Source organism: Atractosteus spatula, chromosome 13 (genome assembly GCF_055471065.1).
Source record: "Atractosteus spatula isolate fAtrSpa1 chromosome 13, fAtrSpa1.hap1, whole genome shotgun sequence".
Classification (NCBI taxonomy): domain Eukaryota; kingdom Metazoa; phylum Chordata; class Actinopteri; order Semionotiformes; family Lepisosteidae; genus Atractosteus; species Atractosteus spatula.
In genome coordinates, this window is record NC_142718.1 from 26,501,509 (window position 1) to 26,518,858 (window position 17,350).

General features: G+C 41.0%; 1 protein-coding gene across 1 annotated transcript; it reads left to right on the forward strand.

Annotated features, from left to right (window-relative positions):
- Window positions 1-144: 144 nt before the first annotated feature.
- Window positions 145-16,739, forward strand: chrna1 (cholinergic receptor nicotinic alpha 1 subunit). Its single transcript, XM_088931166.1, has 9 exons — window positions 145-364; window positions 4,525-4,667; window positions 4,757-4,801; window positions 6,392-6,501; window positions 7,353-7,548; window positions 7,989-8,226; window positions 12,214-12,437; window positions 14,363-14,602; window positions 15,880-16,739. Exons 1-9 carry the CDS (start codon window positions 310-312, stop codon window positions 16,009-16,011), a joined length of 1,383 nt encoding a protein of 460 aa, XP_088787292.1. The 5' UTR covers window positions 145-309; the 3' UTR covers window positions 16,012-16,739.
- The last annotated feature ends 611 nt before the right edge of the window (window positions 16,740-17,350 follow it).

Below are 17,350 nucleotides of genomic sequence, written 5' to 3' on the forward strand. Positions count from 1 at the left end.
CTTCATTTATGTTAAAGTAATATTCTTGCTTTTTCTAAGGAAACGAGACAATCCCCGCTAATTAGCTTGGATGCAGACATGAAGACATTTTAACTTGATACCGGATGTCGGGAAATACTGTATCTCCCACTGACAGCTATCAGCTGTCGGCCCCTGACACAGATGGGACACAACAATAGCTCAGCTCCAGTCCTACTAAGTTGAAGAAGCAAGCAGTGAGCAGTCAGGATAGTTTTTCTCCCTTGTTTGTGTGATCAACCATGATCTGATAATATTCCCATAACGACTGATTCAACTTGAGCTGTCAATATGAGTCATTTAAGGTCTTTTTCCAAACTGGTGCCGCTTTTTGTCATTTTAACGGGTAAGTTAAAATCTCCACCTTCTGGGCTGGCTTTCAAACTGAACCAAATGTTGCCACTGGGTTATACTGCATGCGATAGCGTTATTTCTTAAAAGACAAATTACATAATGTTTTAGTTAATTAATTCTAGTGACCTGCACGAGGTGATAAACGTGTATTTTAAAATTTAATTTACAGCATATGAAACATATTAAACGACTGTTGTTCTTGTAATATTCCTGAAACCACTAAACCGTTCTTTGATTCTGAATTTAACTGACTTTTTTACACGTGTGTACTTACTACAGTACACAACCTCTGAAGCACAAATAAAGACAGCACAGAAAACTATGCTAAGATCGTTACAAACAAAAGGATTTTAATGTCTATGTCGAAGAGGATACACTTGGGATTCTGATTGACAGGCGCATGTGGACCCAAGCACAATTTCTAATTCCAGTTCCACACACTGGAGTGAGGAAAGCTAGTGTGTGTGTGGGGGGGGGTTTCTCAATTGAATTCATATCCAGTGATAATGTCAAAATGCAGTTCCTTTCATAATTGTATCTTGACAGTTTGCCCTATCTTGTGAAAAATTCGCAAACTGTGCAACTGCAATCTGTAAAACTTCCGCTTCAAGGTCACCCACAGAGCGCAACTGTACACCCTTGGCGTCGGTCCACTGTGCGGCGGAAATAGCTTTACAATACCTGACATTGCTGGCTGGGCTCAGCCATCATTCCGCCTGTCAAGCATAAGAGGCCCGAGTTTGACTCCGGCCAATGTAATAAGAACACGTGCTATTATTTTGATCAAAATCGTGTGGAAGGAAAACGCAAGGAAAAGTTACAAACGGTAAACTGGAGTAAAAGTGGGTACATTAGTACCTCCTACTCATCCTCGGTTTTAAATGCACTTGATTCGTCTTTCCAAACACTGGATTATAATCTTGGGAAGACGGTGGAACAGGACAAACACTTACACCTCCCTGTACCTTTTCCTTATTGCAATTATATTTAAATTATTGCACGAATAGCACCTTGCGGCTACAGAACAGTAAAACGGAACTGTCCCTAAAACCACAGGTCACGAAATGTTGTTTTTTTCCCCTCACTGAGGGGGGCAACATGTATGCGTCGTCAGCAGCTCACAACCCCCCACACATCTGCGTGTGATTCAGCGTTACGCACATATACTTTAAATGACTTAAATTCAATATACAAGACGTACAAGGAACCATTAGGACAACAGCAATATCCAAAGAAAAATCTAGACCTTGAAAAGAAAAAATAATCAGACGGAAATGCCACAGAGAAAACACTGCAAAAGAAAAACCAACACTTTACTAATATTCAAAAGATGGCTTTCCTCGAGACCTCGTAATTCTGTTTTTATTTTCCATCGGTGTCAGGGTTTCCAATGAAGATTCTTCCCCCATCTTTTCACTTCTTCGTCTGGGTTTGGTTTATCCTTGTGACAGTAGACTTAAATGAAGTCAGTCCCTTCTGCGTCATTACAGATGACAGAGAGTTGCTGCCGCAAGTTGAAGCAGATATACTGCACATATTAGTTTGTGGAAGAAATCACCACGAGCACCGCACTCCTTGCACTGCAATTTATCTATAATCGCTATAATTATGGGTACGTTATGTTATCCTCTTACTGTCCAGCAATATTTCCCATTGTATGCAAGCGCTCAAACTCAAAATCGCCAGCATGCAGTTCCAGCATTGCAAGACCAACAGTGACGTCACTGTCCTAACTGCGTAGCAGCGGTTTTCTCTTGATCAATGCCGAGGACAGAATAATAATAATAATTGCTTACACTTATAGAGCGCTTTCTGGATACTCCACTCAAAGCGCTTTACAGGTAATGGGGACTCCTCTCCACCACCACCAATGTGCAGCATCCACCTGGATGACGCGACGGCAGCCATAGTGCGCCAGAATGCTTACCACACATCAGCTCTCAGTGGGGAGGAGAGCAGAGTAATGAAGCCAATTCATAGATGGGGATTATTAGGAGTCCATGATTGGCAAGGGCCAATGGGAAATTTGGCCAGGACGCCGGGGTTACATCCCTACTCTTTTCGAGAAACGCCCTGGGATTTTTAATGACCACAGGGCGTTTTACGTTTTACGTCTCATCCGAAGAACTGCGCTTGTTTACAGTATAGTGTCCCCATCACTATACTGGGGCATTAAGACCCACAGGTCCTGCAGGGTGAGCGCCCCCTGCTGTCCCACTAACACCTCTTCCAGCAGCAACCTTTAGTTTTTCCCAGGAGGTCTCCCATCCAGGTACTGACCAGGCTCACAGCCGCTGAGCTTCACTGGGTTGCCATTTGTGAGTTGCAGAGTGATAAAATCCCATGTAACGCTTCTATGAAAGCGGTTTTCTTCGCAAAATAAGCATTGCGAGTGAATCAATTAATTGATTACGCCAGTCAGTGGACATGCATTTTCTCTCAGAAAACCGGTGACTAAGGTCTAACAATTTACAGCGCGAAATCACTGTTTTAGAGACGTTAACTTCGATGTCCCTGTCCCATTATTTGTTTAGCTTTTCCCAGTTACACTTCAGTGGAGCTCTGAGTTGCAAATTCAGATAAACAGCAATGATGGGGTTTTCGGGTGCAGCTTTCCAGTGCCATTTCGGTTTTCTTTTTCGTGTTCTAGAAAGGACTGAATTTCCAATTCTGAAACCACGAACAACAACCGGACCTTTTTTTTTCTTTAAAGTTTAACCCTTTGTGCAGAACAGTGTTATTAACCAGTGATTAACACCAAAATTAACAGTCTTTGAACCAATTCGCCTAAACCGATCTTGTCAGCTGTGATAAGGCAGTTTCTTGAACTCAGAGACCATCGGGTTAAGCAAGCCCGTCAAAATTGATGCGCACAAACTAAGATTTTTTCCGATTCTTCTACATTTTGGAATTGGCCCTTTCACCCAATCGGTTCATGGAGTTCCAGGTGTTAGAGCTTCGTCTCTTTGTTTTGCTGAAAACGCATTTTCACCAAGTTACCCGAGAATCGCAAAAAGGTAATTCAGATATTTACATACAGTACATGGGGGTTTGGAGCGTTATATATGCCGCAAACAAAGCAGCGGTAAAGATTTCAGATTAGCTTGGCCTTTTCTGCTCTTATGTTTATTATTAATGTGCTCAGCGTTGGTGGTGTCATAGTACGGGGCCTAACAAGGGCCACAACTATGCCTGAAACTGAAAACTGCTGGTTGTATACATTTTTACATTACAAGTTAATAATATTATGTTGTATGTTATTGTAACGGATTTGGGTTCTCAGGCTTGTGCCCTCGCCACTCCCACCCCAGTTCGTCCCTCCACTACACAGGCGCAAACTCAGGTCTCCAGCGTCGCCCAGCAGGGGTCTTGCCAGCTGAGCTAAAGAAGACCTTCCTCAGCCCAGGCGGCCAGGATCTCTGTTATGCGCAGGGGCGTATTCGTTACATTATTATGTCCAAAGGCATGTGTATAACTAAAACACTGACACAGAACAGCCCAAGTGTAAAATCAGTTACAAAAAGTACCTCTTCGCCATCGGTTATCTGATCACGGCAAACTTGAAACGCGACGCGAAAAATGTGCTAAACACGTGCACGTCTAGCCTGTCTCAGCTGCGCGCTCTGTTGGTTTTACATATCCAAGCAAATCTCGTAAGGTAGTAGGTATGTTTTTAAATTTAGGAAATAAAAACGGGACATTCCTGGATTAGTACAGGTTAGAGGTTATTCCCCCCAGATCAAGCGGATGAGCCTTTAAGACGGAAAAAATACAAATGGCTGTTTTTGGTAAAAATGCAATCTTGTCTGTCACCATTCAGAGAATTTATAGTTCGTATTGGTCATGCCGTGCTCAACTCAGCGCAAACCATCGTGTGCGAAAAATTACAAATAGGCATATGACATACTGTTTTGAACGATAAAAGTGACGTCGTTAAAATAGCTGAAATCAGCTTTTAAAATCTCTTCGTTTGCACCGCTATTTTGTGAATTATGGGCTGTTTTTTAAAACTTTTCGAAACAGTTGAAGACAATGTAATGTTGGAAGGCAAAAAAGTAAAAGAGCACAGCAGCCATTATGATCGCAGGTGAAAGATTAATCCACTCATTTAATACAGTATTTTAAAAGGATGCTTTGCCCTGTCTTTTGTAGGGTCTACCCTGGGCTCAGAACATGAAACACGTCTAGTCAAAGACCTTTTCAAGGGCTATAATAAAGTGGTGCGACCGGTCGAGAACTACAAGGATCCTGTAGTGGTCACTGTGGGCCTTCAGCTCATCCAGCTCATCAGTGTGGTATGTAATCTCCAGCAGTTTCCAAAGATTGGACAATGCTGTTACGGCAGACATCTCTTTTAACTCTTCCAAAATCCTTCTGTTGACAGGATGAAGTCAATCAGATAGTGACGACAAATGTGCGTCTGAAACAGGTAAATCATCTACAGTTCTGTAATGTTTGGTATCAGACACGAACAATAGAAACAATGTAATAGGTGAACGACACCGAAGGTCTGAGGTGTGCACTGATTGGTTCATAAATAAGAATCACAGAGTAACCCAAAAGGTTTTTGTGAACAGCCTCAAGAAGAGCTGGCAAGGACAGGTTAGGCCAGAGACAATACTGTAGCTTTTTCCACTGGAATTTCCCCAAAAGTCATAACTGGTCAAAAATGACTACGTTATGCCAGCTGCTGTCACTTTTGCTTTTCCCGTTCTGTACTTAGATAAGGAACCTACATGACAGATAAAAACCATAGTTCTCTTAAGGGCTCCAAAAATCTGTAAGTATAATGAGTGCAGCTCTCTCGGTTCCTGCTGGAATTTGATCCCGGTCGCTCGCAGGCTCGGAGCACGTACAGCGCCAGTAGCAAGATAGAAGATAAATCCACCACAGCACAAGACCAGCTCACCTCCTGCAGCAGAGCTGTTCACTGTCCTGATTTCAGAGAGGATTGTTAAGTGGCTCAGGAGAAGAACCCTGTCCCATCGGTACAGTACTCTAGACTGGTGGACAGATCAGAGTACTGTGGATCTTGCTGTTTATAAAACTTTAATGTGAAGAAATGACAGTGGAGTAGTTGGCAACATGGGGCTCTGATGTGGCATAATCCACAGAGTGGCTCGATCAGGTCAGAGCCCAGCCTCAGACCCACAGTCTAGGCATTGCCACTTCAGTCTGATTCATTCAATTAAGCAAACCTTGCTCAGATTCTCCAAGTGGCAGCACTTCACAGACCCATAGGACCTGATGGGTTAGAGATGGACCAAGTGTCCTCAGCTTCCTGCACAACAGCAGCCCAACTGGAGTGCTGTGCACCTGTGAGTTTGTAGTTTTATCAGTCGGAGCTGCAGCTCTGACCTAGCGCTCCTGTCATCTCCTTGGGATAACAATGAAAATATGATGGGGGCGATCAGACAAGTGCAAGCCTCTTAGCAGATGAGGAGGTATGCTCTGTCTTACCTCACTTATTCAGAGCCTAAACTGTCGATTAAGAATTGTGTTTTCCTAATTTAATTAGGTGGGCTGAACCAGGGAAAAAAAAAGATGCAGTTAATAATGTAGACATATATATGGGCAACTGGTACCTAAAATTATTAGAACATCTTGTTCACTGCACGATAGAATGAATGACTGTTTCATAAACATACAAGAGGTATCACTGAAAAATAGTTTAGTTTAATAAATTGTATTTAGAATATTTCTTATATATAATACTCATAAATTTGTGGATAGCCTTGTTTCAGATATAGAATCCCATTACTAATGTTTTATTTAAACTGTAGGCTATATTATTTTTATTTGCTAAGAATGTTCTTCAAAAACATGTTGGATAAAAATTCAGCACATTTTCTTTGCTGTTATGTGACAAATTTATTGTTGTTTTCATGCTCGAATTTTATTTTGGTTGACACCGCATGAGAATGAAACCCTTATACGTTTAAGGTCAGCATAATGTTGTTTCCATGGTGTTTTCTATTCTTCCTGTTTCTGCTATCTTTTACTGCTTACTCTTCTTCAGCAATGGAAAGATGTCAACTTAAAATGGGAACCAGACTCGTATGGTGGAATCAAAAAGATCAGAATTCCATCGGCTGACATCTGGCGACCCGACCTTGTTCTCTACAACAAGTAAGAATCAACGAGAAAATAAAGGAGCAATTAAGTGAAAAGAAAGAAGACTCTAAAGGATGGTGATGGTTGGGGAAAAAAAAGAATCAGATCCTCCACAATATTTGTGTTTCTCAGCTCATTTTGTTTAGGTTGGGCCAGAGAACATTTTTCGCATTTGCTTCAAACAATGATAAAATACTCTATCGACCGTGTAAATGACGCGGTTATGCGATCACGCAGTTCCCATTGAAGGACTTCAGTAAACCTTTCCTTTAAACTCTTATCAGTTAATGCCTAAGCTGATATTTATTTTTGCACTATTTGTAACAAAGAAAATAGGACATGTCCATGCTGGTATGAAAAAAATTTTTTTTTACTATGAAACCCATTTCTCCAAACTTTTTTTAACTCCCTAAGTTAGCGCAGGGAATTTATGAACTTTCAGAAATGCTTTGTGTATCCATTGTAGTGCTGAGGTCATATGTAAATAGTGAGAGGTGGGACAAGGTATTTTCAAGGAGCATAGGTTTCTTTCATCTTCTGTTGAGGCCATAAAAAGTCACATTTTTGTGAACTGCTAATATCAATGGAATTTCAGACTAGTGGAATTTTTAATGGAATCGAAAGTTTTAGTGTAAAGGCAGCAGGTTGAAAAGTATTCTCTGACACTTGTGAACCTTGATAACACAGGTTCTCTGAAGACTGCTAGCTGTGCCAAGCTCAATGCTATCTCTCCCTGACAGCCTGTATCTCCAGAAAAAAAACTGGATGGCTGGCTCTTTTAGGCCCTGGGCAATCTCACTGCTTGCCATGCTGTAAATATTCATCAACGTGTACACCAGTCATGGTTTTAATTGCTGTCTTTGCAGTGCTGATGGCGATTTCGCTATTGTTCACGAAACCAAAGTGCTGCTGGAACACACAGGCATGATCACGTGGACTCCTCCAGCCATATTCAAGAGTTACTGTGAAATCATAGTCACATACTTCCCCTTTGACCTGCAAAATTGCAGCATGAAGCTGGGGACCTGGACATATGATGGCACATCAGTGATTATCAATCCGGTAATGATACACTTATTAAGCAATGGGAATCAGGAATTGTTTCCTCTGTAAATGTTCACATAGGTATCATAGAGACAAAGAACATACGTCTCACGGGGACACAGACGGTAGAGTCAGATAATTAAAGTATGGTTTGGTCTTTAAAATGTCGCCAACATCTATTTTTTGGTCTTGAGATGTCTTTTCTGTTTACACTTTATTCTGCTGCTTCCTACATACAGTAAACTGTTTTGTTTATTGCATTTAGAAATTTAGAAGGGTACATCTTCGAGTCTGATCAATGTCAGGCAAACCTGGCTGGCCAGTTACTTGCAATCTTTGGAGTTCAGAACGCAGGGATCGGTTTAGAGACAATGTTTCCCCATTTAATTTTTCATTCAGTGCCCCCAACCCTGAAGCTCAGGGGAGCCCTTAACAAATTCTGATTGGCTTCTTTCCAGGAAAGCGATCGCCCGGACCTGAGCAGCTTCATGGAGAGCGGGGAGTGGGTGATGAAGGATTACCGTGGCTGGAAACACTGGGTCTATTATGCCTGCTGTCCCGACACCCCCTATCTGGACATCACCTACCATTTCCTCATGCTGCGTCTGCCTCTGTACTTCATCGTCAACGTCATCATCCCCTGTCTGCTCTTTTCCTTCCTCACAGGCCTGGTCTTCTACCTGCCCACAGATTCGGGTACGTACTTTCCAAAACAAGCAAGCAAAGCCAGATTACTTGAGATGCGCTTAATACAGCTCTCGCGAAGCTCATGGGGTAAAAGAATCTCAAAGCGCTGGTGTTTTTTAACGCATTTTAGTGGTAGCCCCCTCGAAGTGTTAAAAATGGATCGATAAGTCCGTGACTGTTTAGACAGTGATCATTTCCAAATGATTCAGCATCAAACAAAGGAGGCGCTTGTGCTTTTTGGCAGTCCAAATCGGTGGGTCCCTTGCTTTTGTTGAAATAGCACTGATGAACTTCATTATTGACTGTAGTTCAAAGACGGGTGCAGAGTTAAAAATAGAACTCAAGCACTGCTAGATGGGAAGGCGCAAGGGGTGCCAGTCAAGCCCCAATTCGCTGGCACAGCAAGCAGACTTGTTATCTCTGAACCTTAAGTCCCAGACCACCTGGCAAGACAGTGCTCAGCTGCAATATGCAGCCTTTATGCACTGGGGGACGTGCAGTCCCTCTTACCCTCTTCCAATATCATCCCAGTTTATTAAATTACAAATGACGTACATACATCTTTTTAAATAACTATTTTTAAATAAAACCTGGCTGCTCAGCTTGAACACGTTGTAGGTGAAAAGAGGGACTGTAAATGTCAGCGAAAACTGCAAAGGAAAAAAAACGCAAACTTAAATGTAAATCTTCACCCCCTGTGCTAGGGCAAACCTAAATTAATTTAGATCTTCAAAACTACTTTGACACGTCACACAACTGGCCTGTGTCCTTGTGCAATAACAGTGGTTCACAAGATTTAAGAATAACTATCTATTTTTGTCAACTTCCTAACAGTGGTTCACAAGATTTAAGAATAACTATCTATTTTTGTCAACTTCCTTGGTCAGGTAATGAATTTAAAACAACGATACAGAGCCATGAAGGCCAAGGAGCTTTGAAAACAACTCTGAGATGAAGTTGTAAAAAGGTACAGATCAGGAATAGGGTATAAAGGTTCGTAAATACTAGATGTTCCTTTGAGCACTTTGAAAACGAGGAGTAGTGGAAGGGGTATCACCCAGATACTGCCTGGATCAGGCTGTCCCTCCAAATGCCGATAGTGATTTTGAAAGAGTTACAGAGTTCAATGGCTGAGATAGGGGAAAATGTCAATAAGTCAATAATTTCCTGGTCACTCCACAAAGCTTGCCTTAATGGCACAGAGGCAGGAAGGAAGCTTTTACTGAAACAGAAACCCATCTCAAATCCCTTATGTAGGTTTTGTGATCACACAAGAGAAAATTAGCACATTTTTAGTCTAACTGCAGAATATCACATATGGTGCACACCCAATGTATCAACCAGCCATCAGAATCTCTACCGTCGAGAATGGTAACGACTGCATTATTTTACGGGAATGCTTTTCATCAGCAGTGACTGGGAAATTTGTCAGTACTTAGGGGAAAATGGCTAGAGTAAAGTATAAGCAGATTTTAGAGGAAAACCTGCTGCAGGCTGTTAAAAACCCAAAACCTGGAGGAATGTTTATCATTCAGCATGAACATAACCCAAAGCACAGGGCCAGAGCTTAGCCACTGGAGTTGCTTAAAAATAAGAAAATGAATGTCTCTGAGTGGCTCAGTCAAAGTCCTGACATGAAATTGTGTAGAAATCGGTGGCAGCAATGAAAATTGCTGCCCATCAACAATCCACAACCAAATTAGCAGAGTTTGAGCAAGTGTGCAAAAAAGAAGGGATGAAAATTACACCATCCTGGTGCTTAAAGTGGGTAGATACATATCCAAAGAGTGCATCTGTAATTACTGTCAATGGGTCTTCCACCAAGTGTTGATACTGTCAACTCTGGGACTCAATACTTATCCAATCAACATATTTTAGCTTTTGATTTTTCTTTGTATTTTTTGCTGGCAATTAATCCTTTCGCCCATAGAACTGTTCAGTTTGAGCATTGAGATTTGATGTAAGAGCATTCATTTAAAAAAAATGCAGGTACATCATTTGGGATTCAAGAAAATGGGACATCATTGGAAGAGGGTGATTTCTTGTAGAAAGGCACCGTATGTTTTTTCAGTGCACATTCTGCTTTGATGGCAGTGAAAGTCATTGCAGATATTGACAATGTCAGATTCACCCATTTTGTTCCATCAAGAAATACCGTGTTTTGCTCTGTTTTGGTTGGAGGTGTCTATTCTGGTATTTTCACGACAGTCGCATGGACATTTCTTGATGAAGAAAGACTGTTCTAAATTCTGTACTGATTTTCTCATTCTGTTTTGGATCTCATTAATGAGGAACATTTGCCCTTCTTGTCATGTGTGTTGTGAACCAGTTTTACTACTATGAGGTGCACAATAGATGTCTGGCTACCTCTTCCTTGTGCTGTTCTTGGGGGTGCCCCTAAAAAGAGACCAGCTCCTCTGTGGGATTTCTCTGCTTATCTGGGGTTGCATGAGCAGAAAGCATGAAGCATGAAACACATGGCAGCTGATCAAAGAGAGCTTGTGGGGGAAGTTTGCTGTTTTGTACAAGGTGATGCTATCAGCCAGCTTGCTTTTCATCTAGGGACTGCAAGGGTATTGGAAGGACCTCAAAGACCATTTAATTCCATTACCCTAATGAACATACACTCGATCCAATCAGCTATTAACTTTGACAGTCAAGTACAGATGAGCCTCTGCTTTCATCCAGTGCTTGGGTCAGGGACTTCCCCGCCGCACCGCGGAAGAAAATATCCAATAAATAGCATTACTGAAACGTTTAATTTATTCTTGTCTCTGGGATCACATGGATTTGTCCAAGGATTAAAATCTGCCGTGCATCACAAAGTGTTTTCTAAAGGACAAGCAAGGCCAACCTGACTGGAGTGTAACTTTGAGAGAGAGTTTATGCTTCTTTTTAAATTCCATTCTCATGAATTCCGGAAAGGCCAAAGGACTGTTTATAATACCTGGCAGGTTCGTCTCCAGTGGGACTCTGATCACACCTCATAATCTGCCTCTTTGACAACTTCCAGACTAGTATGGGAGGGTATGTGTTTGTTTGGGATGACTACAAAGAGACTGAAATGAACAAAAAGAAAGAAACAATTAAATAACAGCACAAAAACAAGACACAGCAGATAATAATAGAGCCCGAAGGCTAGCCAATTAGAGCGCCCACTAGGGGAGGGATGCCGACCGTGACAAGACCTGTGCATACCTTTACAGAGATGCTTTTATTTGATCAGAGTAAGTTCCTTTTGTTATATGTGTCTGTTTTTTTCCTCTTATGATGTCTGTGAGTTGCAGCATTTGTAAGAATAATGCCCCTTGACGAAAAACGCATAGAAATAGCCATTATGTAACAATATTTGTTATACGGTCCACATATTAAGTCTAATAGGTTGGGTTTGTCTTTGCGAAAGCATTGAATGCCTGAGTTTCAATTCAGTTGTAGAAACTGCATTCAATGCCAACAATACAGAGGTCTGTCAAATACATGTATGTCTGCCTTTTGATGTCTTATAACAATAATCATCGCTAAAGCTGATGCTGTGGATTCTGTTTGTCTGATATTCCCATGTGCTTTTATTACCATTCAGTGTAAAGAAAAACAAACTCTTTTCTGAAGCCACAGTGATTCCTTCTCCAAAAGGCAGCTATCTGAGAGCCTATTAAAGAGAAAACTGTCCAAGCTGTCCCTCTTCATCCTACCTGACACATGAGAGCCCTCTGGTTAAATGTATGCCTTGCTCCTCTCACCTTTTAGCTATTTTTAAATGAATTCTCATGCAGCAATTTTAAATTGCTTTGGCTTCCAATCTAGAGAGGGGTGGACTGTTAGTCCTGCGGTCTACCCAGCAGCTAGGTGTGATTATGGATGTATTTAGGCACTAGCTGGTCATTACCCGAAAAGGTATTCATTTTGTTGATGCATGAGGCTCATTACGGCGCCTACTGGCTCTTGTGGGCCACTGTTGTATTGTCTGCTGAGTGCTACAGAGCTTCTTGTCCACAGGTGAGAAGATGACCCTGAGCATATCGGTCTTGCTGTCCCTGACTGTGTTTCTGCTGGTGATCGTGGAGCTCATCCCTTCCACCTCCAGTGCTGTGCCTTTAATTGGGAAATATATGCTGTTCACCATGGTGTTTGTCATCACATCCATCATAATTACAGTGATCGTAATTAATACCCACCACCGGTCGCCAAGTACTCACACCATGCCACAGTGGGTGCGTAAGGTGAGTACAGCTGGCTGGATCTTGGCTGGCCACCTTTTGTTTTGCCCTTTTATGCCTCTTTCTGAGGGTTTATTCAGTCAGAAAGGGAATAGCTACATCTGTTCCTTTCTTATCTGCATTTCCAAACACATTTTGTGTAGCAGTACACATAATGTTAGGCCCCATCACCTACTTTGCAACATCCAATAATATAACCGAACATATTTAGTCCTTGGTGCTGTAATTTGTTGTGAAGCACAGAATAATACAGTGTGTGAATGACTGAGTAGTTGTCAGGCGGAACACTAAAACTCAGGTGATACAGATGAGATTAGTATGATGGCTGTGCACGAGAGCAGTATGGCATAGTGGTTAGGGCTCTAGGCTCCAGACTAGAAGGTTGTGGGTAGAAATCTTGGGTATTACACTGCTGTTAGATGCTGTGCAAGGTACTCTACAACTTCAAAGCAACCGTAACAGATAAAGTATGTCCAGGGGGAAAATGGGAAACCTCTAGACAATGAAAGCGAAATGTTTGGTGAAGTAAATAAGTATTTCACTCAGGTGTTCACAAAAACAAAAGGCCACATCACGCTTCGGGCAGTGGAAGGACAAAGATGCTTATTAAACAGTATTAACATGGAAGAAGCAGAAGTGTTTCGGGTTCTAGAAATACTCACCGTTAAGAAATCTTCAGGGCCTGATGTTATCCTATCAGTTGTACTTAAGGAAGCTAGATGGTTTCCATGAGAAATGGGTTTCCAAGTCGCTGATGAAACTCAACAGCTGTTCAAGACGGGAGTAGGAATAAATTAACCAATCCATAAAAAGAGTGACAAAATTGAACAAGTAATTATAGACTAATAAGTCTTCTTTTATACAGTATTTGAGGTTAGGGAAACAATTATTAGAGCTAAACTAGAGGATCACCTACTGTATTTTGAAAGAGAGTAAAGGCCTTAGTTGCCTTGTTTAACTTTTCAGAGCTCTTTGAACACAGAGTATACATTATATTTGTATTTAGATTTTAAGAAGGCTTTTGATAAAGTTCTTTAAGGAAATTTTGTTTAGCAAATTACAGGAAGTAAGCATTCAAGAAAATCTGCTTCATGTTTATTTCAGTATTATGCATAATTATCATTAATGACAAGTTAGCTGTAGTAATGAGTTAAAACAACACATAAAGAGTTCTCCCTTCGAACAGCTCGGGTTTACCTTTATAAAGATATGCTGTGAAAACACTCTGTGTAAGGCAAAAAGAAAATATTCCCTCAGTTTCAACACTATGGTATACAAATCCAGTCTGCTTTCAGTTTACTGATAAGGTGAAATTGGAAAGTTTAATTTAACTGGAGATTCACCTTTAATGCTAGAGTGCAAAAGAGATTTCTGGAGCAGCATTGCCATCTACTGTCAACAAAGGGGTAGTCTCCCCTCTGTTTTCTTGAAAACTGAATAACAGTGTTATTAACAGCTTAACAATGTCACAAAATTGAGCGTACATTGTGAATGTACTCTATTGTTTCTGCTTTTGCCAGAAAACAGTTATCAAATGTACAATTCCAACTCAGGTGTATATCAAAAATTGTTTTTAAATATCACAATCATTAATTGTATTGTAGTCACCTAGCCCTTTTCTGAAGTTGTTTTAACTTGATTTCAACTTTCTGAAGTTTAAATTGTGCTGACTTGTTGCTAAATCTGAGAAGTTATAATGATAAAGTTGTTGACCGAAGGACTGTATCTGTTTAATATTACTTTATATTGTACATTAGTTTGGTGATTTCTATTTCCTTTTGATCAAATTCATTGGTGATGTTTTTTCTTTAACCTCTTGAGCAGAAATAGGAAACTTCTGAAAACGTCTCCTTTTGTTTCCATGTAGTTACACAATGCCTGCACCACACACACAAGTTGCCACAGGTGTACTCTGTGTTTCGTTGCAGATTTTCATTGACACCATTCCCAACATCATGTTCTTCTCGACGATGAAGCGGCCTTCAAGGGAGAAACAAGAGAAGCGCATTTTTGTCACCGACATGGACATCTCTGAAATTTCTGGCAAACCTACTCCAGCATCCATCACTTTCCAGTCCCCCATCACCAAAAACCCTGACGTGAGGACCGCCATTGAAGGAGTCAAATACATCGCAGAAACCATGAAATCGGACCAGGAATCCAACAACGTAAGAGTACACGAAGACATCAACATTGACAGCATGTTAAGCAAATTAATGTTGTCTTTTTTTTTTAGAAACATTCTTCATCTTCCATTTTCTAATAGCTATATCCAGTAGAGGGTCGCAGGAGAAATGGAACTTATCCCAGTAAACAATGGGCACAATGCAGGATACATTCTGGATGGGACATCAGTCCATTGCAGAGCACACACAGACAAGCACACATGCACTCAAACCAGGGCCAGAAGCCACTTCACCTATCAGTATAACTTTGGGCTGTGGGAGGAAACTCATGCAAACATGGACAGAGCATGCAAACTCCACACAGATAGCACCCCAGATCCAGAATTGAATCTAGGGCCCCAGCACTGTGAGGCAGCAATGCTAACCACTATGCCACCGGCTCGCCCAGTTCTTAAACATCGCATCATATTTTTAAGTAGTTTTATTTGTTGCTTTTATTTCTGGAAACTGGTGATACAGAAATTGTCACAAGAAGTTAACAGGTAACTTTAAATGAACGGGAGCCATGGCCCAATAATTTAAGACCCATTTTAAAAACAAACGTTTGTCGTTGTATATCCACTGGACTGAAATACCACAGAAACATCTTCAGATAAAAATGAAAATGTCTGCATCACCAGCTTCACTCCACGGCGTGGTTAAGTTTAGTAATCTTATGTAATAATGTTATACATAAGCAGCTATGATATTTTAGTTTCCCTGTCTTTGCGCTCCATTTTGGTTCTACAATCACAAATATAAGACATACGCAGCATGTTTAGCAAGTTCGTTGTCATTCTTTATGAGAAACGTTCTTAAATATCCGTTTTCTAACCACTTTACACAATACAGGGTCACGGGGGAGCTGGGGCCTATCTCAGCAAGCAATGGGCAAGAGGCAGGGTACACCCTGGATGGGACATCAGTCCATCACAGGGCACACACAGGCACAGACACACACAAACTCACACCACGGACCAAGTTTCCTAGAAGCCAAAAAACCCATCAGTATGTCTTTAGTCTGTGGGAGGAAACCCAAGATGAAGACACGTAACAGTACAAATGGTGCAGATGGTGCCCCAGGTCCGGAATTGAACCCAGGGCTCCAGCGCTATGAGGCAGTAATGCTGACCACTGCGCCACTGTGCCTCCTGTCTTTACATGCTACCTTCAAAAAACAATTAATTCTTGGATTCTGTGGATAGTTTTGAATTTGGGGATGTTTCTTCTGTGCTTTATTTGTTGTCCACTCTCTCTTTTCATCTTCCCTTTTTCAACAGGCCGCCGAGGAATGGAAGTTCGTCGCCATGGTGATTGATCACGTCTTGCTCTGCGTCTTCATGCTCGTTTGTATCATCGGCACGCTGAGTGTCTTTGCTGGCCGTCTCATTGAACTCAATCAGCAGGGATAGGCCCTATCCTCAGCAGTGCAGTTGGAATCATACTTTGGGAACTGCAAGCATCCAGGCCTAGACATTTATTTACAAATAATGGAATGCCCAAACCTTTGACCTTTTCACCACATACAGAAATTCTACCTTATTTCCTTGTGGCAGTAGTTTATGATGTGTGTACCTGATGTTTTTGCTCTGTTTATTTTGTTTTATGTCCTGCAACTAACGTTATGTGTGAAATCGTGTTATCACATAATTTAGATTGTTTCTAAGGAATGAAAGTTTCACACTTCTGTACAGTAAGTACCAGTTATAGAGCAAGACAATTTTCGGGGATTTGCAAAGGTGAATGATGATGTATGCATTGTCATCTTGAATGGAGACTGGAGAACAAGTAAAATAAATAAGGTGTGGTTAAGGTGCATTTCTAGTAAAGTGTGAAGATGAAATTATTTGTTGAGAGATAACTGAAGGGGTTGGATTTTTGTTGGATTATTCAAGGCTTAAACAATTTATTTTGTGCTGCTAAGTATGGATAACGAACTCCATGGGTTTAAAATTAAGAACAATACTAGAGCCTGTGTGAATGATCTCGCCATTTTAACTTTAAAAAAACCCCTTCAAACGCAGTGTGTCAGCTCCCTCTAGTGTTCTAGAGTGTTCAAGATTTTTGATACATGATTCTGTTTTTCGTCTTTTTATTTACGGAATTGTTTGGAATAACTAATAAAAAACTTAAAATTCTACAATGCCTTGGTGGTTTCTAAATCCTTTTCATGTTCCGCATAATTTGACATATTATTATACGCGGCGTTTGTTATCCGTCCACACTGGGAGATACTTTTTCCACAGGCCAGCATTTATCTTAAGGCTATACAAAAATATTAAAGGGGGTTATTGAAAAATGCTACAATTGAATTTTTCGTTTGTATGTATATTATTTTAGTTCTTTGCACGGTAAGATGCTATACATTTGGCAATTTTACGTGAGCCCCTCCCCTTGTCAGGGGACATGAGATTTTAAAGGAATTTTAAAATCTGACGAGTAGTAAAATCAACGAAGCAGCAGTGGAATAGTAAATATTGATTATGATTATGCATCATACTTGCCTAAATGAAAGTGCTGTATACATAATCCATGAGATCAGGGTTCTAGCACTTCAGTCCTCTGGCTTCTAGTGAAGCAATCTTTTTATTCTCCTGGTGTTTCCCTGAGTAGAGTGAAAACACGCTATACTAGGTCACAGCTCTTGCTTTGAGTATGCAGATTATCTCCCGTTAATCGAATCACCGTTCGATTAACACAAGGAGTGATTAGAAAGGCGTTTTCATATAAAACAGAAAGCTGAATGCGACT